Raw genomic sequence first — 24324 nt, 5'->3', positions numbered from 1 at the left:
GCATTATGTGCCTTACACATACGTTATGTGTATTTACTCTATCGTATGTAAAACCAGGTACCCATAATTTCTGAAGGGATATTCCAAAAGCTCCTACAGTGACTTCATAATCTCAGAGACAACATTTCTAACTGCAAAGAGGTCAGAAAAAGCCATCAAAACTATGCATAAAATCATATGACTGTAGGACTAGAAGGGTCTTCTAATCCCTCCCTGGTGCTGAAATAGGACTGATGTTTATCTCAACAACCTATGAGTTCATGTTCATTGTTTTCATGCAAATTAACCCAACTTTAATTTTCTACAGCATTCTACAGCCTGGAAGACTCTTATGTGTGTCCTATCCCCCAGTCTCATATCCACTGACACACAAATGATGCATTTTTGTTTTATCCAGAGTGAACCTGACCACCTAAAAGTACTCTGTGTTTTATCATATCAAACCACAGATGTGATTTTAGGGACATAAAAACCCAGCTCTCCCATTTGAGTGAATTTGAAAATACTTCCTAACATTCACACTCCTTTTTCTGGGAATAATGTCAGCTTAAAATATGTCCTTTGTAACCCTGATAGTGGACATAAAGCATGAGCATTACAGCAAGACCTTCACATTCAGCAACCTGGTGCAGATCCAGAGCACCTCTATGAGCTTCTGTGGAGTTATTCCAGACTTCAGATTAGCATGACATAGGTCAAAATCTGTTCTGCAATATTTAAAGTTTGAGTATACTAATTAGTTATTAAAAATACCAGCTTAATCAGAAAATGGGGACACAGATCTCCAGTAGAGTATTTAACCCAAGGTTACTGTAACGAATTTGGTGCAGAGAAATATAACTTATGTACAAGTACAAAACCCTAATAGTGCAGTTACACAACTTCTAATATACAGGGTTTTTTAAAAATATTTGACTCAGTGATATAATATCTATTTTCAGACACCTACCAGGTGCTACTTTCATACTCTGCTACTGTTCTACATATTTTGTCTTTTTTTTTTATTATTATTTTTATCCACATACTCTTGCTTAAGCTGAATAGTAGCTAACTAATTAGGTTTAATTTGGTCACAAACTGGGTAGGTCTTTTCTCACATAAGGTAATTGAAGAGGTAACTGTAGAGAAAGCAGTGGCAGGGAACTAACAGTGGAAAAGAGATTCTACCACAGCAGCTGGTTACGTTTTGTGGGAATTTGCACATCTCAACTAAATCTGCAGAGATCAAAAGACTTAGTGGGGATTTCAACTGCTATAACTGAACACAATTTGTGCTCTCGTGTTTGCTATATAGATTGCAAATCTATTTTCAGGAAAAGCTTCATATAAACTTCAATAATCTCTTTAATCACAGAGCCAAGCAGACCTGAGCAATTCACTCACAATTTGTTGCAATGCAGACCAGTGTTGCCTTGCCTTAAAAGATTAAAATACGGGCAACAGCAGAGTATGACATTTTTATTTTTACTGTTACTGCAAGTATATAGAAATCATCCAGCAATGACTGGATGATTTCATCTAACAAAGAAACTATTACATCCAACAAAGAATGAATTGCAAGAGACTGCATGGAAATCATCTAAAATATTATAAAAACAGTTCAGACTTTATGACAGTCTCCCCTCTGGCTGTGACCAGGCTGGCATTATATCTGGAAGCACAGTACCTACTTCTAGAAAGGAGAGTTTTTTGTTCCTTTATCAGGCCGAGATGAGCTCGCACTGAAATCCTGCCTCCAAGCATGATGCCAAGGGAAGCATCAAGGCTCAGAGCTCTTCCTGAAGAAACACTCTTTTTAACAGGGCTCCTGTGAAAGAAGAGTGCAAGCTTCAGGGCACACACAAACAACTTCACTCACTGAACACCTCCTGACTTAGAATACTGGCAGCTTCTGGCTGACTGGTGACATCAGGACAGACATCTGGCTCCCTTCCACCATCCCAAGGAGGTCACTGACCACAGTAAATAATATCCTGTTTTCCTTCCAAAAGCCATCCTGAAGCCTGAATGGTGACGATCCAAAAATTAGAGGATGACAGGTGTTGGGTTTGGCTTGTAGCCTCCTTCCAAACAACCTTCTCCAGAAAAGGGAAGGTTGAAGGCTGGGCTAGAGCTGGCAAGGTTTATCATGGTGCGGTGCTGGATGTTGAAGCCAGTCCAGATAATAGCACATTTTAAAGTTTTCAGGAGCTTGCTGATTTCCAGGCAGGCATTCACAATGTGCATTGTAAATGGTTCAATTTTCCCTGACCTTAGCCAACTGAGAAGGGCCAAAAGCCTGTTCCCAGTAATGCTGTCCATAATGTGAGCTTCCCTCTGACAGTGGAACCTCAACCAAAGCAAGGTGAGGGAACTTCTATCAAACCTTTCATGACATGATCTGGTGAAGCTTAAGGCTCTCTTTTCCTCTGCTTAACACGAGTAATGCAAAATAATACTGCATCTTGTTCATCTTCCTTGCAACAGAATTATGTACAGTGGAAATATCCACTTCAAACACCTAGCTGAGGCCAAGAGCTGCTCTTCATTCTTATTTCGACTGCAACCGAAATGGCCAAGTTTTATGCATATTTAGTATAAAAGAGCATGCAAACAGAGGTGCACCAAAAAAGTGACCTGCATTTTCAATAATCAGCTAAATGATGGCTAACTGGGAACTGCTCAGCCCGAAGTGCTATGCAACAGCTGCATTCTGAATGGGCAACACTGAATGACATCCAATGCACAAAACAGAGGAAAGCTTTCTATTTTACTACAGTGACAACATCACTGAAGCACCATGCCAGCTTTGCTACCTCACCTGAGCAAGCATGGAAAAGAGGAAACAAGTTCCACAGAGCTTCTCCAAAAGCCCTGCATACTATGAACACGTACTTGAGGACCAACTAGTGATTTTTAGACTACAGGTGCATCTGTGGCACTATCTGACACCATTTTCCAGTTCCAAGTGCTTCCCTACTGTCCCTTTACCTCATAGCAGTTGTGTAGAACTTCAAATTTATCCATGTCCATGAAATATTTATGTTGTGACTGAAAATGTGAAACTTCTTAAAACCAAATTAAAATCTGTATTCATTGTCCCAGCGATCCTTCATGTATCTTGTCAAAAATGAATCGTGTGTATCACATTAGGGCTGGCCCCTTTTACTGTCTGGAACCTTGGCTTTGGCAGTCTTTTGGGAAGAGATTTATTTATCCAGAGTATTGTAAAAAATTCAGTGATGACTCAGTCCAACGCTTCTTCTCATCTTCTCCTACCAGCTCTTGGAGCTACTAATTACTGGGAAAGGTTAGCCCTATACTGTGAAATATTAGGATATCTGATTTCCTTCTCTGGTGTCACTGAACAGGAATTAGGAGTTACTCACTTTCAGCCTAATAATGAACGTCCCTTTTCAAATTCAGGTATAATTTGATCATCACAGTTCCTGTTTCCAAGCAGAAACTCAGTGTTCTCATATTATACAATGAAAAATTGAGCACACAGACAAATTAGGTAAGGCACTGTTTCATCAGAGTTATCAAGCATTTCCCAGTATTCAGACTGCTTCTAGAGTCACAGGATTAATACTTCTAAACTAAAGAAATATATATGTATTTTGCTTGCTTGAAAGATTATAAGCATAAAAGATATGGCTCAAAATAACTGCGATTTGATTTAGCAGCTGCTACCAGACACTGCACCTCTGAGACCAGCCATACATGTTCTAAATATACCCTCTGATTTTTGTGAGATGCTGATTAAATTATGGAAAAGATTTTTCTTTATTACTGCATTCTCTTTCCTCTCTTTATAAAGTCTAGAAAAGGAACAGAACCACTATTACCATGAATCAGCTCGTAGCTTTGAACATGTAGTTCCCATAAGCTCAGAGAGACATTCAGGGAAATGTATGCGAGGGGAAATTGGGAGCTTTTACTAGATCTTGCAGCAAAAAACAATTCTGCAGTTTCATTGTCTTAATGACGATGACATCCTGGCCTCTCCCACCAGGTGTCACTGCGAAGTCACACAAGAGGAGCTGCTGGGGCTAACGTGAATGCAGGCAGAATGAAGATTAATAAGGCACACGAGTCATCGCTGAGAAAGTCTCTTCTCACTCCTCCTCTTGCTCCTTAGCCAGAAATTAAGCACAGTAATACTGCTGTGCTTTAAGCTCAACAGAGCAGAGGATGACTGTAATAATGGGGGCAGGCATAGCCTGCACCGTGTAAGAGTGTTCACGGCTGGCCATCTGAGGTGGGGCCGGTGCCTGAGGGCCAGGGGTGGCTCTCCCCGACGTGAGGATGAGGAGATGTCTACATGAGAAGTCACAGCCAAGGTGTAAGGATCATGTCTGGAATGGGGTTGCTCAATTTGAGATGATCTTTAGAGGCTTACAGGACAAACCCTTCTGATCTCTCTGAGAGCAACAGGAGGGAGTAACTCATGTGTATTTCTTTTGTAGTCAATGTCCCTAAAAATCAAAAATGCGTCCCGCAGATAAAGTTGCAAAAAAATTCTAAGGGACTGCTCTTACATCTGAGGACACTTGCAGCAAAACACAAGGAAAACCCTCAGTTTCACACTGTATAGATGGGATAGGCTCACCCTTAGGTGAAAATCTTTCCTTCCCCTCGTGCTGGCAACAGGAACACTTACCACTCTGTTGCATCCTGCTCCCCCGGGATTTCCAAGAAGCTAAGATGTTAAGGAGCTAAGTAGCTCTCCAGAAGCCATGTATCTCTACCTTTGAACACAGACTTGCTCAAAGGAGGTCACACCAGGACTTTATAGTAGTGCAGCCCAGAAAAGATCCCTGTCATGCTTGGCAGAGCCATGTAGAGGGACCCTGAATTATTCTGCTGGACTGTCACTGATCTGGCAGCACTGTGCTAACACAGAGGGAGGTCCTCCTGCCCTATTCCCCAAGTTCCAGCATCACACTATCCCAAACTTGACGAACTTCCAAACTGGAACACAGGGACACCACAACCTTCTCTTTGTCACTTAGCAGGATCACAGAGGCAAGCTCTGCCAGAGCCTGTCACTGCCACCCATTATCACAACACTGGAACAGTTTCTCCAAGTGCTTGGTAGCAGATGAAGATACTTTAATTATACCATGACAGAATTAATTTCTGTTGGAGAATGTTCTAACAAAATGTTTCAATGAAATTGATTTTACCTGCAGTTTACTTTTAATAAAAGTAGTGTACTTTTTAAAAGTATTATATATGTATATGTATACCTTCTGTGATACCACCACTTGTTACAAAATTATCTTTAAGCCTCATTGTTGCTAAAACATATTCTCAGACTAGGACACTGAAAGATAAAACAGTTTTTGCTGGTGCTGTGCATTTAAATGCTTAGCTGGTTTCAGCTGCAGAACTTTAAACTCTCTTTTACAGGATATAATTCCATTTTAGTATAAGCATCTATCAGGTGCAGCTCTGAAAATGTTAAGTCAGACTATGAAAACATTGTCAATGCTTATTTTAGTAATAAAAGCCATGTTTAATCTATGCTTTCATGTTACAGTAATCTATGTATCAATCTATCACCCTCCAGCTAAATGCACTAAGTAGATTAAGCTCTGATTGATTTGAAATGATTTTCACTATATTATCAAAAGTCTACAGATCAGCATAAATACCCTGAAGAAATTTTTTTCCCCTTTGGCAGATTTACAAAAGCAGAGCTTAACTTGAATTGAAATGAACTTCTGCATTTTTCCAGGGCAAAAAGTCTGTCAAATCTACTCTAGATCTGCTCTGCTTCCGGACTTAGTAAAAATCTGTGATTAATAGTACAGTGCATCCATTCTGTCGTGACAAAAGCCATCATGTTATGAAGAAAAGTGCTCCCTCTGGGTCTATCATTTATACCAAGTGTCAGGAGTTACCCCTAACGGTGGCACTGCTGGAGCTGCAATCTGCACAGTGTGCTGTGCAAACACCTCTTGGAAAGAATGGGGGGAGTTTTGTTCATTTGCTCCTGCAATGGCAATAAAAGACAAAACACTTCCCCCCTTCCCCCCCCCCCCCGCACTTAGGGAAAGTGAGAGGCAGTCGTGAGCTGTCACAGTAACCTGTGGGTGGTGCACAGAGGCTCGGCTACTGCTGCTGCTGGAGGTGGTGGACCTCAGCAACAAAAAGAGCAGGCGAAGGAAGAGGAGTGTGCTGAACTCTCTGTGATCCTGTCTCAGCGTTTCTCACAGCTCCTTTGCAGACTATCTGCTGGAGATGGCTGCACAGATGGGACGAGATTCCTACATATGCTCAGCATTCATCTCAGTAGCTCACTGAGATGGTGGCAGTGCAAACAAACACGGGTCTGAGCAGCCTACCCAGCGCAGTTAGGGAGGTGGGGAAGACACGTCTATAAATGTCATTGGGAATGGGGGAAGAGGAAAACACTTCTGAGGTGGTAAAATGAAATCTTTTCCCAGATTTCAAGCAATTCCAGTAAGGTAAGTTTGGATTTAAAATATTGTTCCAGTTTATCCTACTGAAGAGGAGGCACGCAAGAACTGGAGAGAACTTTGAAAAATAAAGGTGCTGGTAGCAGCATGCTGGCAGAGCGTCCCAGCTGCTGCTAGGGTCAAACCTCAACCTCACTGACAATGATGCCTGTACTGCCATGGACTCCGGTGGGGAGCTGTCATCCATCTCCCAGTGTTCTTGCCCATTTACCATGACACAATACCTAATTTCTTCAGGGATCCTGTTTCATCCATGCATACATGCAGAGAGCTGGCACCTGAACAGATCCATATGATCCTGTGTCCCCACAGCTTGCTCAAGTGTCTGCCATGAATGCTCAGTCCTGACTCCAGTCCCAGGTTTACCTCCACAAGGACTGTATGAGTGATGCAGTGCAAGACAAGAAGCTCAGCTCACACAGTCCAGCCCTGGATTTGATTTTGGATTTTGCACCCCATCATTCAGGAACGCTTATATCTGAGCTCTTCCTGCGGGTCCTTCCACTTATAGCTTGTGAAGTAAGAAAAGCTTTTATTTCAATATAAACCCTACTTGGCCACAAAAGGACATTTCCAAAGGGATGCTATACCCAGATTTCTGCAAAACATACTCCCAATGAATAGCAGGTTCAGTGGTCCTGCACTGTGCACACTGTTTAGAGAGTTTACAGAACCTGGCTTGGTAAAACCAGAGTGGTTTTGATCATACATTCATTTCTTATCCCAGGACATTAGTGTAAAGTTAACAAGAAAGTTCATTACAAAGGACAAACATGAAAGTCAATGTCAGCCAAGAAACTGCCTGAGCAATCCTGTAATTGAAAAAAAAATATGTGTCAGCAAAACAAGTGTCATCACAGGCTTGCTGGCATGCTTGGAGTTCAGCGCTTGACAAACTCCTCTCAGCATGGTGCTATGTGTGAGACTCTAGGAGAAGACCTTATGTACTCAACGATGTTTCTCAGCAGAAGACAGCTACTAACATGCACATTTGACCTACAGAGTCAAATAGGCCTGCCCACTACTTCAGCAACACATTAATAAATAAAGCAAAAATGAAGAAAATCAGCATTTTCTAACTTCTTAGCCACTCCTCTGCTTACAAAGTGCTTCACAAGGAGGATATTCACCTGGAAATATTCTGTGGTACTGTGTAAATGCACATTAAATATCAGAAATAATCTAAACCGCTATCACATTTTCCCACTGATGTGTTTGAGAGTTTGTACACTAATTCATAGGACCAACTTCTCCACGGGTGTCAAACAAAACAATTAATTTTAATTTCCTCATTTTTGAGCCCAACAGCGCCAGCTTAGCTGCGAGACAGAGTAATTTAAGGAATGATTAATATCTTTGCACCAATTAATGGCTGGCATTTTGCAACGTATTCTGTTCCATTAAGCTTCAAGGGAACTGGGAGCAGCCAACAGGGCACAGCTAATAGATGTATCCAGACACTTCTTTTAGTAGAGGTAAGAAAAGACTGGGACTGGGCTGGGACCTACAGGAAAAAATGTGCTTTAAAGGGAAACTGTCCCAGGAAAGAGACACTGCCAAGTCCCAAAACCAGGATCCTTATGAAAATGAACTGCTGGCAGAATTAGCTAGCAACAGAGAGAGGGATGCATATTGTGTACATATTAAACAGATATTTAAATTTTCATTCTGATAAAGTATTAGCTTGAAAGCCTAGAACATCCCCCAAAAGAGCTGGGGATGGCAGGGATCCTTTCCTAACTAGTGAGCAGGTGAGACTATTTCGCAAGCAGCTGCACACAGACACCTGAAGGACCATTTACCACCTGAAAGGACCAAAGTAAAGCAGCGCTCCAGCAATGACCCTCTAGTCCATCAGGTCCATTTTCAAGGGAAAGAAGCCAATTACTGCAAGGATCTGTCTGCTTTTAGAAAAATTTCAGGTAGCAAGATCTGGGCAGTTTCCAGGGCACACCTAGTGCTGTTGAAAAAAAACAATCGAGTGAAATATTTTCCTTGCTTCTTCCTTTTAAATAAAACCCTTTTCCCTCACCAGTTCTGTCTGCTTCTGTGATTTGAAAACTGGCACTTCCATGAGTGATTGCAGGTGCCATTAAATAATGAAGCAGTTCTGTTCATTAAAGCTTGGTGATTTATTACCTTTGGACTAAGGGAAAGAAAAACAGCCTGAAAACAGAATTCTTACATCATTTCATATTATTTCCAGTCCAGTAGTTCAGACAACTGTTGGAATAGCAGATTTTCAGCTTCATGGTCCACCAGTCCTCAGAAATACAACACTGAACATCTAATTCCAGCCAGTTCTGTATATCTAGAGCGTAACTTAAACTCATATCTAACTCCTGCCCTAAATGTCATGTCCTACCTTCGTACAGCCAGTCGCTGAGCCCATTGAAAATAACACCTTCCTTTCCTGTGGAGACCACTCGGATGGCTTGTTTCCCCACATGGGCACAGTAATAGATGTTATTCTCAAAGATAAATATCTGATTTGAAGGGAAAAAGAAAGAGAGAACAGCATTAAGCAGTGGCTCCATTATAAAATGTTGCATTTTGCTTTTACAATAATTGGCAGTACAAAATCACATATCACATTTTTATAGTGTCTTTTGTCAAAAAAGGATTTCCACAGCCTGGTTCCAATGCCATCTGCTAATAGAAAGATGCTAATTTACAACAAACTGAAGCCTTGGTCCTTTGATACAAGCTTTATTTTTCTCACTCCTGTCTTCATTTCAGAAATTGAACGGTGCTGTTAGGGAGCATGAAATGAAGAATGTCATTGCTCAGGGTTTTGAAAAAGTGGTCCAGGACACAGTAGAAGCTGATGGTGATACCATGAGGTGAGTGAACTGGCTACTGGAAACTGCTTCTTTCTTGTTTTCAGCTGCTCCTGTTTTCTTAAAACACATCTGGCAACATATTAAATAATTTGGAATCCAGTTTTTAATGCAGATGCAACAAGAGAACATGTGCTATTGAACAGGGGGTAGTCTGTCACTGCAGCCCAGTGGGCAGCAAACAAGGCACAACCTCCATGAGGGGCTTGGTGTTTCAGCTGGGGAGGAGATGCACATGCTCTGAGACCCAAAGGGGTGTGCTAGACCTCCTGCTCTGTCCTGTTCACCCAACCACCTTCCTACAGGAACCAGGGTGGATGTGATGAAGGAACATGTGGGATCTCACCTCTATGCCAGCATGGATGGAGCTGCCATAACTTCCAGACTGTCTTTGGAAACCTTTCCCTTCCTTTCTAGCAAGAATCTAGTGAATTCAGGCTGATGAAAGATTACACAATCAAATTGCTCTTCAGGAGGGCAAGGGGAGGCCCACACCAAGGATTGCCATCAGGTACCTCAGCTTGCATCTGCAAATGCCTGCTTACACAGCTGGTGCTGTCCAGGGGAAAGTAATCCCATCTGGGAGAAGAATTTATAAAGTTCTTATCAATCATAAAAATTTCAATTCAAGACTGGCAGGAAAGGAGCCTGACATAACATTCTCAAATAAGCTGCCTGTTTTGTTTTTTTTTTAAAAAAAGCTAATTTCATGGGAATCATTAGATCTACTGCTATTTTGGGAATCAGGCTGTTTATTTAGGTGTTTAAGTGCCAATCAGCAAGCAAAACTTTAACCAGCCATCAAAAAAAATATTGTTCCATGACATCAGTCTTTATCATCAGGTTAAATGCTTTATTCTGTGTTTTCCTGTCACTGATGACACAAATCTTGTCCCCTCCTCACCCCAAAGTGAACCACATCCACCTCCAAGTAGTGCTCTTGTTTTTAAAATATTTTAAAACTTCATTCAGACTGCAAAGATGTACTGAACAGAGTATTAGAAAGCCATTTAGACTGAAAGACAAACTGTTAATATAATTTAGTAGACATTTACAGATGGGTTCCTATACGCTTGAAGACATTGGAATAAATGTTAGTATCTTCACCACGATACTAGAACGCAATTTCTCGTATTACATTCATGAAAAGACAGAACTGGGAAAAATATTTGCTTCAGCTTCTGTTTCACATGCTATTATGGTATACATTTCACCTAAAGATAAGCTGGAAAGATTCCAGAAGAAAGTATAGATCCTAATTTAATTTTGGCTCCAGTTACAGTGAGTTTGCCTAAAGATAAGAAAATATGACTGAAACTGCAGTTTGCTTTTATTCATTTTAAACTAAGAAAATTGCATCCAAGTATATTTTTTGAATAGAAGAAACATGTTGTGGAAGACACTCCATCCTCCTTCCTACCTTTAGTTTTAGTAAGCAGAGCAGCCAGATGAGAGTAGCAAGTAAAGCATTTTATGTTAGCTAGTCTGCATATGGGAGGGTCGTTGAAGCTTAGATGCATACAAAAATCAGGAAGAGTAAACAGAAGAAGATATGTTGGGCCCAGACAAATCCAGATCTCTGTGTCCAAGAGCTGAATGTGCTGGAGGTCCTTGGGTGGGGGCTCTTCTACAACAGGCATACAATCAAGTGGAGTTGCAATACAACACTTCCCTTGCCTGGATTCTCCCAGCAAATTCTGCAATATTTTGTACTGTATCACATTTTAAATGAATTTACAAGAAAAAATAAAGAAGGTGGATTGACAACCTGTTCCTTCCCTTTGCTCTGTAAAGCATCACAATGTTTTCTGTCTTTACTGTTTTATCTTTCCAAGCTTCATTGCACTAATCAGGTTACATGAGGTGTCTGGTAGCTGCAATGGAAAAAGAATATAGTGCCCTGACTTCAAATTGTCTCCCATATAATTCAGAGCCAAACTGCAGCACCTCACAGAGAATTCAAAATTATCCTGCTAACTACAGCGCCTTGTACCCTAAAAATGTCAACCATAATCAAGATAAAAGATAACTGAAGCAGGACAAGGAAGATTACTGTGTAATGTATCTTGTAAATTAAGAAAAAGCTTTTGAATTTCTGCTATATATCAAAAAGAAATGTCTTTGGATTACTTCACATTCTGGATTAGAAAGTTATTAGATGATACGATAAGATACCTATATAATATTTTTTACTGGTTTGGTTCTATGACATCAAAGCAGGGATTTCTATCAAATGATCACAATCCTTTTGGGTTACTAGAAGATATGAAATTTTAGTAAAGAAAAATAATTTTGAAATGTATGGACATCACTTTCATATTATTTTATGCTTGTGTTTCACAAGTTCTTGTTTTTTTCAGTTCTAGACTTATGTGAAATGGCAACAGAAGGGGTCAAAAGCTCAGTTTTATGGTTCTCTGTCTAGGAGATGAAGACCAGACATAAAATTTTGGGTGTCTGCTCTTTTGGTGTGCATATTTTAACAACACTTTACCCCAAACATTCTTGTGATTTATATGCCTTTTTTCATGGGCGGCACATAAAGTCCAGTATTGAGCACAACTCATGGTGTGGAAACTAAACCTGTGCTACGTGAGGAAGACAGCCCCATGTTGAATACCATGTCCATTTTCATCATGACACATTCAACGTGGAAGAAAAAGAATATATTCTGAAAGAAGTAAGTAGAATTGAAACATCCATAGATAGACTGAAGAAAATGAAATTGCTAACTCTACAGAATAAACAAGGAAGACATAAGCTCTACAAGACAATGGTGAAGAAACAAAAAAAAAAGGAAAAGGATGCTTTCACTCTTTCATTTCTCCAAAACAATGGGAACCAATGAAACCTAGAAGAAAGCTGTTTAAAATTGAATAAAAATATTTTTCCTTATGTAACCCAAATTAATGCGTGGAACTTCTTGCCACTGGATGTAACAGAAGACAAGAACTTAATTCTCTTCTTGCTGGATGTTGTAATAGATGCTCAATAGATTAAATATTTAACAAATATAATTGGAACATCTTGAAGGAGTAAGATAAAGGCTTTTGGTTTGTTTTGTCTGTTTTAAATGCATCTATTTAATCCCAGGGTAACAAAAATCAGTGGAGATTTTGCTGTTGGCTTTATGTGGCTCAGGATATCACATGAAACTTTCAGCATAAGTTATAACCCCTTTAGCCTCAGGTACCAACACATCACTAACTCATTTACTCTAAATTATTAGCACATTGTAGAAGTGTGTACATTTCCTACACGCCACAAGACATGCTTCTGCACTGCAAGGCCAGCCCACAGGATTTAACTACAAAAGAGTAGTTAACATGGAAAAGTTGACCATTTAACATGGAGAGCCTGGTCAACAAGTGGACTCCACAGAGAGATCCAAATGAAGACATAAAGGAAGCTAATATCTTCCTAACTTCAGAGATTATTCTAGAGCAGCTTTTATGGTGTGCTGGGTGCTCCACCATCCAAATAAAGTCAATCTGTGCAGTTCATATAAGTTAGGTATCTAACTCCCACTGATTACAAACACCCAATAAAAAGCCAGTTGTCAGATGCCTTCATCCACTCAAGCTCTGGTCCATTAGCCATTGACAGCAATGGCAGCACAAGCATGCATTCAAATTAGACCATCAGTAGATTGCTAAAGGAACAAAAAAATAAAATGCATGGTGAAAACAATCTTGAAGAAGAGACTATCCTCCCACCCAGTCCTGCTGCTAAGCCAGACTCTGGCTTCTTCATGCACACCCTTCAAACATTCAAAAATCCCCCTCCTCCTGCTGCAGGGCAGCACAGCCCTAAAAGAAGGACTGTAGCACATGTACAATGACTATCACCTCCGTGCTGTTGCTCATGGTCCTAACCACTTCCAAATCCTTGGGCTCTTCTACCTAAACTCCAATTACATAAAACCTCTTAAGCAACACCCACCCATTTCTCCACACATGACCTATGAGAATACATCTGGGCAAATTACATTGATCATTTGAGGTAAATCCAGACTTCTGTATGGTTGGGCAGCCCTTGAATAGTGAAGGACTGCATCAGTGGTATATAAATGGGGACTCAACTGCCTAAAATCAATCTATGTGCAGTTTAAGGTTCCTACCTACTTTCTGTCAATTACCTCTTCAATCAAGAGCGCATGTAAACATTTGTATTTGGTTTACACTGTAAGGGTTTGGTAGCAGAGATAGCTTCTGAAAAAGACACCAGGATCTGCCCCCATTTTGGACAAAGCCTGTTCTAGACAGCTCCAAGACCTATCCATCACTGACCAAAGCTGAGCCTATCAGTGACGGTGGTAGCATCTCTGTGACAATATATTTATAAAAGTTATAAAAAGTGTGCAACAGATATGAGAGAGGAGTGAGAAAATGTGAGAGAAACAGCCCTGCAGTCACCAAGGTCAATGAAGAAAGAAGGGTAGGGAGTGCTCCAGGAACTGGAACACAAATTCCCCTGCATCCCGTGGTGAAGACCATGGTGATAACCATGGTGACACAGGTTGTCTTGCTTCAGCCCATGGAGGTCGATAGTGAAGCAAATATTCACTCTGCAGCCTATGGAGGTTCCCATGCTACAGCAGGTGAGTGTGTGCTAAAGGAAGCTGCAGCCCCTGGAAAGCCCAAGCTGGAGCAGTCCCTTGGCAGGACCTGCAGCCTGTGAAGAGGAGCTCAGAAAGGAGCAGGATTTTTGGTAGGATCTGTGGTCCGTGGGGGACTCACGCTTAAGCAGACTGTGAAAAAATGGAGCCCGTGGGAAGGATTCACATCAGAGAAGTTTGTGAAGGAGTGTCTCCTGTGGGAAAGACCCAACACAGGAGCGGGGAAAGAGCAGCAGAGATGAAGTGTTATGAACCAACTGCAACTCCTGTTTCCCACCCTCCTGTGCCACTCAAGGGAAGGACACAGAAAAATCAGGAGTGAAGTTGAGCCTGGGAAGAAGGTAGGGGTGCAGGGAAAAGAACGTGATTTTAGTTTTGTTTAATTTCTCACTGTTACAATTAATTGACAATAAATTAAATAAATTTCCCCAAGTAGAGTCTGCTTTGCCCATGATGGTAATTGTGATCTTCCTGTCTATCTTGAGACATGAGCTTTTCATAGTATTTTCTTTCCTCCCCCAGTCCCACCGAGGAGGGCAAGTGATAGAGTGGCTTGGTGGGCATCTGGTAGTGAGCCAAGGTCAACCCACCACAACAGTCCCACGGTTTAATCAAGGACATTTTTCTGACTTTTCAGTATAAGTTACTTAATCTTTTTTTTACTTCTATTTATTTTGAGGACGTTTCAATGATAGAAAAGTTTTGCCCATAAATGTATATTAACTATCTACATATTTATTTCATGTTACACATCACATTGGTATGAAAGCTTCAGAAAAATGCACATATTTAGTTTGCCACTATGTCCAGGAAGTGGAAAACTACTACCTCTTTATTTATATGCTATTTAACTGGTTGAGGTTTATAACAGAGTCACAGAATATAACCCAGGTTTGAAAATGTCAGATTACAAAGTTTTGAGCATGATCCAGCTCTTCCTGGAAATACACACACTGAAAGACCTCTCCTTCTCCCCTCCACTTCTAGTGCTCTCTAATTCCACCCACCCAAATATTTTGGAGATAACCCTTCTCAAGCCATTTTTTTTTCCCCATTGCCTTGTGAAACCTGGAAGCTGAGGAGCATGAAACTGCAAAACTGCAAAGAGTGAAAGATTTCCTGCTATTTTGTCCAAGTTGAAACTTGTCCTTACTACACAGAATTAGCATGCCCATCCTTGTCCATGCAGCATCTTGAAGCAGATATGATAATTCTGTTTTCAATTGGGGATATCAAGAACATCGGATGAGCATTGTACTGGAAAGGTCTTGGCATTTTGCAGTCATCATTCTTACATCAACTGCAGCAGGAAAATGTGTGATCAACTCAAAATCAGTTCTAAAGCTTGTTACTGATTGACTATGCATTATTTAATGAATACTCTGACAATTTTTTCTTTTGAACCTCATAAAATGCAAACTTTGATGTTCAAATAGCTTCTATTAATGCATTCTGTCATGAGTGTTGTTTTTAATGCATATGACATGATTACGCCAACTCTTATCAGTTCTTCAAAAAGGGTAATGAAACTGTGAACTGCTCCTCACCAGTGAGCTTACATAACAAGAGCTAGTAGTTTAATTAGGCTTTTCCTGTTGTTGCTTAAATACAGTCTGATAGCAGGTGGGAAAAAGGGCATAAGACAAAAAACTTCAAAATATTTTCTTTCTTTCTATTGAAACATTCACGTTCACAATTCAGGAACGAGATAGATAACAATTACGATGGAGGAGTGAAAGCAAGAATTTTTAAATCAACTTTTTTTATCTTTACAAAACCAAAATGTCATTATTAGAATCAGTGATGAACCAATGAAAGTCTTCCATGTGATCAACACATTGCAGAGAATCACATCTTGATAAATTATGGACAGAAGAGGCTACAGTTTTGGTTTTTCATACCAGAGTTTATCTTTGCTTTCATTCAAATTAAGAAGCTAATTCCTCACCAAGCCAAGGATGTAGAAGACTTAGTAGTTTCTGAAGGTACACAACAAATAGAGAAGGCTTACTTTTAATTCAGGTTTACCCTGCCATCAGATGGGCAAAGGTGGTGTTTAGACCAAAACGAGGACTACACCAGTTTTAAAATGTCTCTGCAGGAAGGCTTTCAGGACAACTGAAAACAACCCAGGAGAACACTAAAACCAGAGAATGCAACAGCAGATACTGAAGCTTGTAAGAATCATGCTCTTCCATAAACACATCAAGAACAATATTCATGACTTCTCGTTGGACATCAAAGGCTTGTACACATCTGATATCAGTAGCATAAGACATTAACTGCAAGGAAATCAATGCAATGAGAGGAAATGTAATTGAATCTGCAAAGAAAAGCCATCAGAGTTACTGTAAAAGACCAATGAAAAATCTGCTGCCTTCAGTGGCTTTGATTATGTACTAGGAAAAGAAGTACAGAAGAGTCACTACTTGTAAACTGTGCAAATCTCCTGATTTTAGCATCAGTACCTTGGAAATTGCTAATATCTCCTGTAAAAGAAGCATTAAAAACTTCATTTTGCTTTCACCGCACATGATCAACAACGAGACTAGGAAGTCAGAGAGAATGGAAGACATTCCTTCATGTCTTCAGAGAAATAATTTCTGTTGCTGTGAACAGTGTCTAGGCCCCATTTAGGAGCTCCTGAGAGAGGATGTGGCTCTCCTTAACCATTATCTGCTGGAGAGATGACAAGCTGGGTACAAGAAACCCAAGAGGTCTGTGGATTGCATCAGTGAGAATGTCCTGACACAGATGATCAAGAACCTGATAAAATGAGATGCTCTGCTGGCCCTCACACTTTCAAACAAGAAGTAACTACAGGGGAAGGTGAAAGCTGGGTGTAGTTTAGCTGCACACACAGTGAAGTGGTAAAATCCAGGATCATAAGAGGGAGTCATGCCCATCTTTAAAAACAGTTAAAAAGAAGACCCTGGGAACTACCACCTTGTCAGCCTCACCTCTGTGCCTGGGAAGGTCATGGAACAGATCCTACCAGAAGACATGGTAAAGCACATGGAGGACAGGGAGGTAATCCTAGGTAGTCAGCATGGATCTACTAGGGGCAAGTCCTGCCTGACCAGCCTAGTGGCCTTCTATAATGAAGTGACTGCATCAGTCAACAAGGCAAGACACATGGATGTCATTTATCTGGACTTCTGCAAGGCCTTTGATGCCATCCCCCATAACATCCTAATCTCTAAATTGGGGAATTACAGGTTCACGGGGTGGGCTGCTCCCAGTGGATAAAGAACTGCCTGGATGGTCACATCCAGAGAGTGATGGTCAATGGCTTGATGTCTGGATGGAGGATGGTGACGAGTGGTGTCCCTCAGGGGTCTGTGCTGGGACCAGTTATGTTTACTGTCTTCATTAATGATACTGACAGTGGCATTGAGTGCACCCTCAGCAAGTCTGCAGATGATACCAAACTGGGAGGTGCAGCTCATATGCCAGAAGGATGGAATGCCATCCAGAGCTGGATAGGCTGGAGAGGTGGGCCCAGATGAACCTCATGAGGTTCAACAGGGCCAAATGCAGGGTCCTGCACCTGGGCAGGGGTAACCAGCACTATCAGTATGGGCTGGGAGAGGATTTACTGGAGAGCGGTCCTGTGGAAAGGAAATTGGGAATGCTGGTGGATAAAAAATTGGACATGAGCCACCAATGTGCAGTCACAGCCTAGAAGGCCAATCCAGTCCTGGGCTGTATCACAAGCACTGTGGCCAGCAGATGGAGAGAGGTGATCCTGCCCCTCTGCTCTGCCCTGGTGAGACCTCACCTGGAGTGCTGTGTCCAGCTCTGGAGCTCCCAGCACAAGGATGTAGACATATAGAAGCAAGTCCAGAGAAGGGCCATCAAAATGATCAGAGGGCTGGAGCAGGTCTCCTGTGAGGACAGGCTGACAGAGTTGGGGATGTTCAGCATGGAGAAGAAGAGGCTCCGGGGGGACCTTATGGTGACCTCCCAGTACATGAAGGGGCCTCCATGAAGGCGGGGGAAGGTCTGTTTAAAAGGGTTTGTAATGATAGGACAAGGAATAATGGTTTTAAACTAAGAAAGGACAGATTTAGAAAAAAAATCTTTAATATAAGAGTGATGGATCATTGGAATGGGCTGCCCAGAGAAGTAGTGGAGGCCCAACCCTGGAGTCATTCAAGGTCAGGCTTGATAGGGCCCTGGGTGACCTGACCTAGGTAGAGATGTCCCTGCTTGTGTAGGGAGGTTGGACCAGATGACCTCTAGAGGTCCCTTCCAGCCTAAAACATTCTACGATTCCATGAGTATCACGGCAAAAAGCATTAAGCCTTGGACTTTAGCCTGTTCAGGGACTTGCTTGGAAGAATCTATGATCTTCTATGGAAGAATTCTATGATTCTAAATCCCATGGGGTGCAGCCCTGGTGAGAAAAGGTCCAGGTCCAGAAGAGTTGTTGGATTTTCAAGTATCACTTCCTCCAACCTTAAGAATGGTCCATCCTGATATGTATGAAATCAAGCAAAGGAGGCAGGAGGCCTGTGTGGGTAAGCATGTTGCTCCTGACATAACTCAACGTTACAAGGGAGTATACAAGAGGTCAAGGCAGGGCTAGGTAACCTGGGAGGAACACAGAGGCACTGTCTGATTGTGCATGGGTAGGGTTAGGAAAACCAAAACTTGTCTGGAGCTGAATTCAATGAGGGACATGAGGGGCAGTAAGAATGGCTTCTACAGGTACAGCAGCAGCAAAAGAAAGTGTAGGTAAAATATGGATCTGCTGCAGGTAATATTGTTGATCTATTAAGCACATTCTATAAAGATGATATTGCAATTCTTTCGTAAGAACAGTTAAGGTGTTTCTAAAATTACCATTCTTACTAAATCATTTTTATGTTTTGTCTACAGTATTCAGAAAAATCTGGAGATCTTTTCTCCAAGAAATTTTGAGTCTCCCTTTGGCAAACAGAAGGGTTTGTAAGATCCTGTGGTTTTTAAGGTCTCTAGAGGCAATCCAAAATTGGCATAATCAATACTTGAGAAAAAGCTCCATATAATGGACTACAGGAGTAATGACTGAATCCTATGATATGGGGACACATTGCCAAACTTTTTTCCTTTTAAAGTGGACACAGAAAGTGTCTTGCTTATCCTAGCTTAAATCCTTAACTGCATTAATATTCTTCTCAGCTTTCCACAAGCTTCTCTACATTTTTGACATTGCATCATTATAAACACTGTGCATTTCCATTTGTATTCTGTGAGCAGGCTATTCCACAACATGTACAGATTCTGATCACACCTAGAAACTGCCAGTCTGGCCAAATAAGCAATTATCATGATGCTGGTGATTTAAAAATATTTTTCAAGAAAAAAAATGCTGTCCTATTTTCTGTACTTCAGCGAAAATAAAAGGGTTTATTTCACCTCAACAAAGAGAAACATGTCTGCTTGGATTTCCTTGCCCTGGATTCTAATGGGGTTATTTTAATTTATAACTGCCTTGTTATATTAAAGAATGTATCAATAAATGTACCATTTAGTATGGAACTCTGGTTCTGCTTTTAAGTTCTGCTTGATGGATTAGTTTGTATTCAGTAACCTAATATCACTGACGGTTATGTAGGGCATCGCTATAAATTAGATTATTTAATGTGAGATGATACAGTGTTTCATTTTAAATATTTTATTGTGTTATAGAATGCATATCTGGCTAAGGAGAGCACAAAGATTACTTGTCAGCATAGAGAAACTGGCAACTGGGATTCAGGTTTCCTCCAGGTACACATCTGACCTTGGACAGAGAGCTAGGGAGTGTAATATTCCTCTTTAATACAACATTGTGCAATAGAAATGATCAGCATCTATTCCAGCAGGGGAAGAGTGGAGGTAACAGAGTTGTTCCTGAAGCTTTCTTGTGGCTCTGACAAATGGCAGTTTCTGGGGAAGGACAGATCACGACCACAAACAAAGTGAGCTACTTCACAGTCCCTTTGATGACGGCACTGCAAGTCCTGTGTGTGGCACCCTAACAGCTCACACTTAATTGCACTCTCATCAATGACCACTGGTACTTAAAGCAAGAGGTAACTATCATGGCATGAAACAGCAGCTTTTCAGGAACAACCCTTTCCAAAAATACTTATTTCAATCATTTACCAACCATGGGTTTGTAAGAGGCCAGGAACCCTTATGCACAGACCTAAGGTAGCTACTTCTGGCTGTTAGACCTCCAAAATGAAAAATGCCCTAAGCAAAAGGGTACATATTAAATACCCATAAAACACAATAAAAATTAAAAGAATACAAACATTTTAGATCTCTGTAATAGGAGAGAAATATTTTCAGTGGAACTGACTCTAGGCTAGAGTGTTGCACTGGTAGGAATTTTGCACTTTATCCAACTTCAGTTGCACATAATGAAGTGTGGTAACATATCAAGGAAGAGAATTCAGTTCAGAGAATTCAAGGAATTCCCCTCCAGTGCAACAAGATGGTGAATCACTCTAAGCTTAGCTAAGTCCATCCATCCATCCGTTTCATGTAGGTACAGACTCAGTTGCCCTAATGCACAGTGTGAATGTCTGTAACATTTAATATATAATTCTGAATGTCCACGATAAGGTAAGACAAGATTGCCATCTTCACACTGTAACTTGACCAGAAAACAAAGTAACATCTAACAAGTCACAGAGGAAGCCTATGGCACTGTCTCACCTCCAGGGCGATGCCCTAAACACTACATCATCCTGTGTCTCATATTTGGATGCTAGAGCAGCAACTTTTCTGATTTATTGGTAAAACTTGTATGGCAAATATTAATTCTTTTTCCTCTGAAATCTTTCACGCCCACAATAAAAGAACCTCTTATATACAATAAAATCCCCTATATTTTCTGTCAGTAATGTGCACTGTAGCATCTTCAATTACCTTAAATACCTTGCTCTTTGGCCACTGATGAAAATGCAGTCCCAAGACTGCCGAGGTGGGAAGGGACACGACCGTTCTCAGCAGAGCTCACAACACTGTGCCAATGAGGCACAGTCCTTCCCTTTGGTGAGCAAGGACCAAACACATCAAGCCCACTGGTGCCAAGGGAAACAACAAGGATGTGCAAAATAAAAATAGGACACTATTGCCACTGTAGCCAAAGAGCAAAACATCAAAGGAAGAAACCAAACACAAACACTTTTCTAGTGGAATTCTTTGAATAATGTGTGGGCAGAGAGGAAGGGGAATCTCCAAAGTAACCTGTCCAGGTATTCAGTGTACATGTAATATATCTTATTGGGGCTTCACTAAAAAAAAAACATATTCTGACACTGGAAAGGGGATGAGGGGAAGACAGCATAGCATTATTATGAAACTCTTATTTTCCCAGGATGCAGGGACCTGGAGGGGGGGATGACACACTTTTCTTCCTTGCAACAAGCAAGATAACCAAACCAGAATAATTACATACAGCAGACTGTGGTTAAATATTGATTCAGACGTCATTGCAAAAAGAAAAGGTGAGAAAACAGCAGCTTGAAAATAATGATGTAAAAATCTATGAAATAATGGTGAAGACAAATAGACCTTAAGCAATTATACACACAGCAGTTCAAAAGCCTTGCTAGATTAGGAACAACAGCTGATGATTCAGTACCTCCAATGAAAATGGTCCTCCTCACTTGATATCTACGCAGCCCTTCTGCCTGGAACTAAGCTAGCATGACAAGCACAAATTTAAGCAAGGAAAAACTTGCTAATTAGAGGAGTCACTCCAGTTTAGTTCCAAGTGTCATTACTTAACCAGTTTTTTTGCATCTAGATATCCTTGTTGTCAAGACACTGCTACAGTGTTAAAAAAATCTGATAACAACAAATGAAATGGATAAGTTCTGTCCTTGTGCAGTAAGATCTATAATTCAGATGGTTTATATAGGAAGGAAATCCAGTATTTTTCTTAATTGTATTCCACTTTTAAAACATTACTATGTTTGACAATAAGTTATTTACCAGCATTAGCACTGACTGAGGGCACCTGCAGACTCCTAACATGGCAGGGGCTGAAAGAGTTCCTCCTCCTTTTTTTCCCCTGGTATTTGCATTTCACTGAACTAGAGATTTCTTAATGCAACTTCTGCACCTGCTGTGGAACATAATTTCTATTTAGAACAAATTATACACTTGATTGCCACGTAATTTACAGGAATAAAAGTTAGTTCCTGCTTTAAAAGAGTTGGCACTGGAAAAGTTTCATTGACTATGAATGCAGGAGAAACTAATTTTGGCCATTCTGTGGGGTTACAGTAAATGCAAGGGAATACAAAAGTGCCAGCAATTATAATCCTCCTACTCTATGTGTTTGGTACTTTAAAGCAACAGTGGAAACGGTGAAAGACTGACTGGCCACGAGAACCTCAAAAAAATGTTTCTTTTTGCTGAAGAATAAACACCATGATCTATGAGAGAAATTTTTTTGAGTTATAACTGCTGCCTCTGAAGTTGTGCAGAACTGCTTCCCTAGCATCTGATGTGTCACCATTATCATTAGTATCTGTCGGGGCTGTTACAGATTCTGATTAAAAAAAAAAAAAAAAAAAAAAAAGGAAAATGGCAGCACAGCAGAAGTCCTTCTGCTTTTGAAATTGGAGTTTAACAACTCCTGTGAACTGTACTTTATTGCTGTCAATGCAGGCAAATATTTGCTGCACATTATTCCAGCAGTCCTACGGCTGGCTCCTTGCTTCTGACAATAGGTCCCACGTATAAACCTAGCCTGTCCTTAAACCAAATATTTTGAACTCAGAAGTGCTCATTTTGGGGTAATTTCGATAAAAGCCTCCTGAAAACTTCAGGGGTTTTTTGATCCCTTGGGTGTTTCAGCTATAGATAGGAACTTCTGCTCCTGAAGCACTCCCTGACTTCAGCCATAGCCAAGCAAACCAGTAAAAGGAAACCTCTTCACACTGTACTCATTTTACTGCTTTTCTATTTGATAAATAGAAGAGTACAAGCCTGTTAGCCACAGAAGTTTTACAAAAACTGAGTGCAGGGTCACAGTAACTGTTAACCTCTGCATAGATACTATCAGGGCAAATGTGCCACGGAAACCTCACGTGAGCCCTCTGCACATGAGCAGAACCTTGCCCTAAAACATGTGCTGTGATGAAACTTGTAAAACATTCCAATAAGATCAATTAACAGAAGCTTGTTTGTGGCAGAAATGAAACTTCAAAAGTGGGTAGCTATGGAGTCATGAATGGCAAGATCAGAAAAAGAGTGGAAGTCTAAAGAGTGAAGATTTTTATTGAGAGAAGCATACACAGAACAGGGCAAAGGTAACAATTTAACACTTTTTTGCAGTCCTATCATGCCACCCACATCCTCATATTTATTGCTAGAAAGTATCACACAAATTGTCTGAGGCTAATACAGCCTATTTGCTGAAAACTACTGAAACTCATGCTGAAGCCCAGTGGGCTGATGCCATTGAATACTAAGAGGGGCTTTGGATTGTTCAGTGCATCATGGAAAGGATGGATTTTTTTCATTAACATTTTGCATAGTCATTTACACCCACAAAAGATTAATATATCACACTGCTTTTCCAACTTAACCTTGTTTTTCACTCATTCTGCAAAGGCATAAATGATGGTGCATGCTGAAGGACAACTAGAGGAACAAGCCCTTTACAGAATCACAGAATGACAGGGGTTGGAAGATGCCTCTGGAGATCATCCAGCCCAACCTCCCTGCTAAAGCAAGACACAAGAACATGTTCAGGTGGGTTTTGAAAGTTTCCAGAGAAAGAGACTCCACAACCTCTCTGGGCAGCTTCTTCCAATGCTCTGTCACCCTCACAGAAAAGACATTTCTCCTTACGTAATAACAGCAGATTTAGGATATGTGTTCCCTCCTGCACTAAAGTTAGTGGCTCTCTTTCTATAGACTCAGGAGCTCATACTGGTAGGGGCTCAATTCTTCCAACAGCTCCAGAAGACTTAACTTGTTAAGACTTTGGCTGAGATCTGAGAAAGTCTGAAGCATTTTTCTGAGATGCCAGAAGTGAGGGCTTTTTTGCATTCTAATCTTCTGACACAGATTTTTCTCAGATCTAATATCTGCCATTATTTATACAGCTCTGTTGGTATGTGAGGCATTCTGCAGGCTAGAAAGAAGTCAAGAACCATGCTCTGAGGAGTTCATCATCTAAAAAACTGGCATATAATTTAATGAGCAAGGACAAAAGAAAACAAGTTAAATAGAAAATCGCTCCTGGGAAAGTTCCACTGTTTATTTTTAATCACAAAGAATACAGATCATTCAGGCTGCTTCTGTTTCAGATTTATTTCTTTTTTGAATTATTAGATGTACAAGAGAGAAAGGGGTCACACGCGGTGACCAAAAGTTCCCTTGGAACGATGAAATAGGAACT

The 24324-nt window shown here is 40.7% G+C and overlaps 1 protein-coding gene across 1 annotated transcript in view; it reads right to left on the bottom strand.

Moving 5' to 3' along the window:
• DPP6 (dipeptidyl-peptidase 6) overlaps positions 1-24324 on the bottom strand; it is a gene marked incomplete at its 5' end in the record, with an annotated part of 142397 nt that overhangs the window by 77917 nt on the left and 40156 nt on the right. The window contains one exon of the mRNA XM_008939511.1: positions 8833-8953. Within this exon, the coding sequence (XP_008937759.1) occupies positions 8833-8953 (121 nt within the window). The remainder of the gene's footprint in view (positions 1-8832; positions 8954-24324) is intronic.

Source organism: Merops nubicus, unplaced genomic scaffold, assembly GCF_000691845.1.
Source record: "Merops nubicus isolate BGI_N331 unplaced genomic scaffold, ASM69184v1 scaffold3874, whole genome shotgun sequence".
NCBI classification, from domain to species: domain Eukaryota; kingdom Metazoa; phylum Chordata; class Aves; order Coraciiformes; family Meropidae; genus Merops; species Merops nubicus.
The sequence above is the reverse complement of the archived record's forward strand: the minus strand, read 5'-3'. Positions and strand labels throughout refer to the sequence as shown.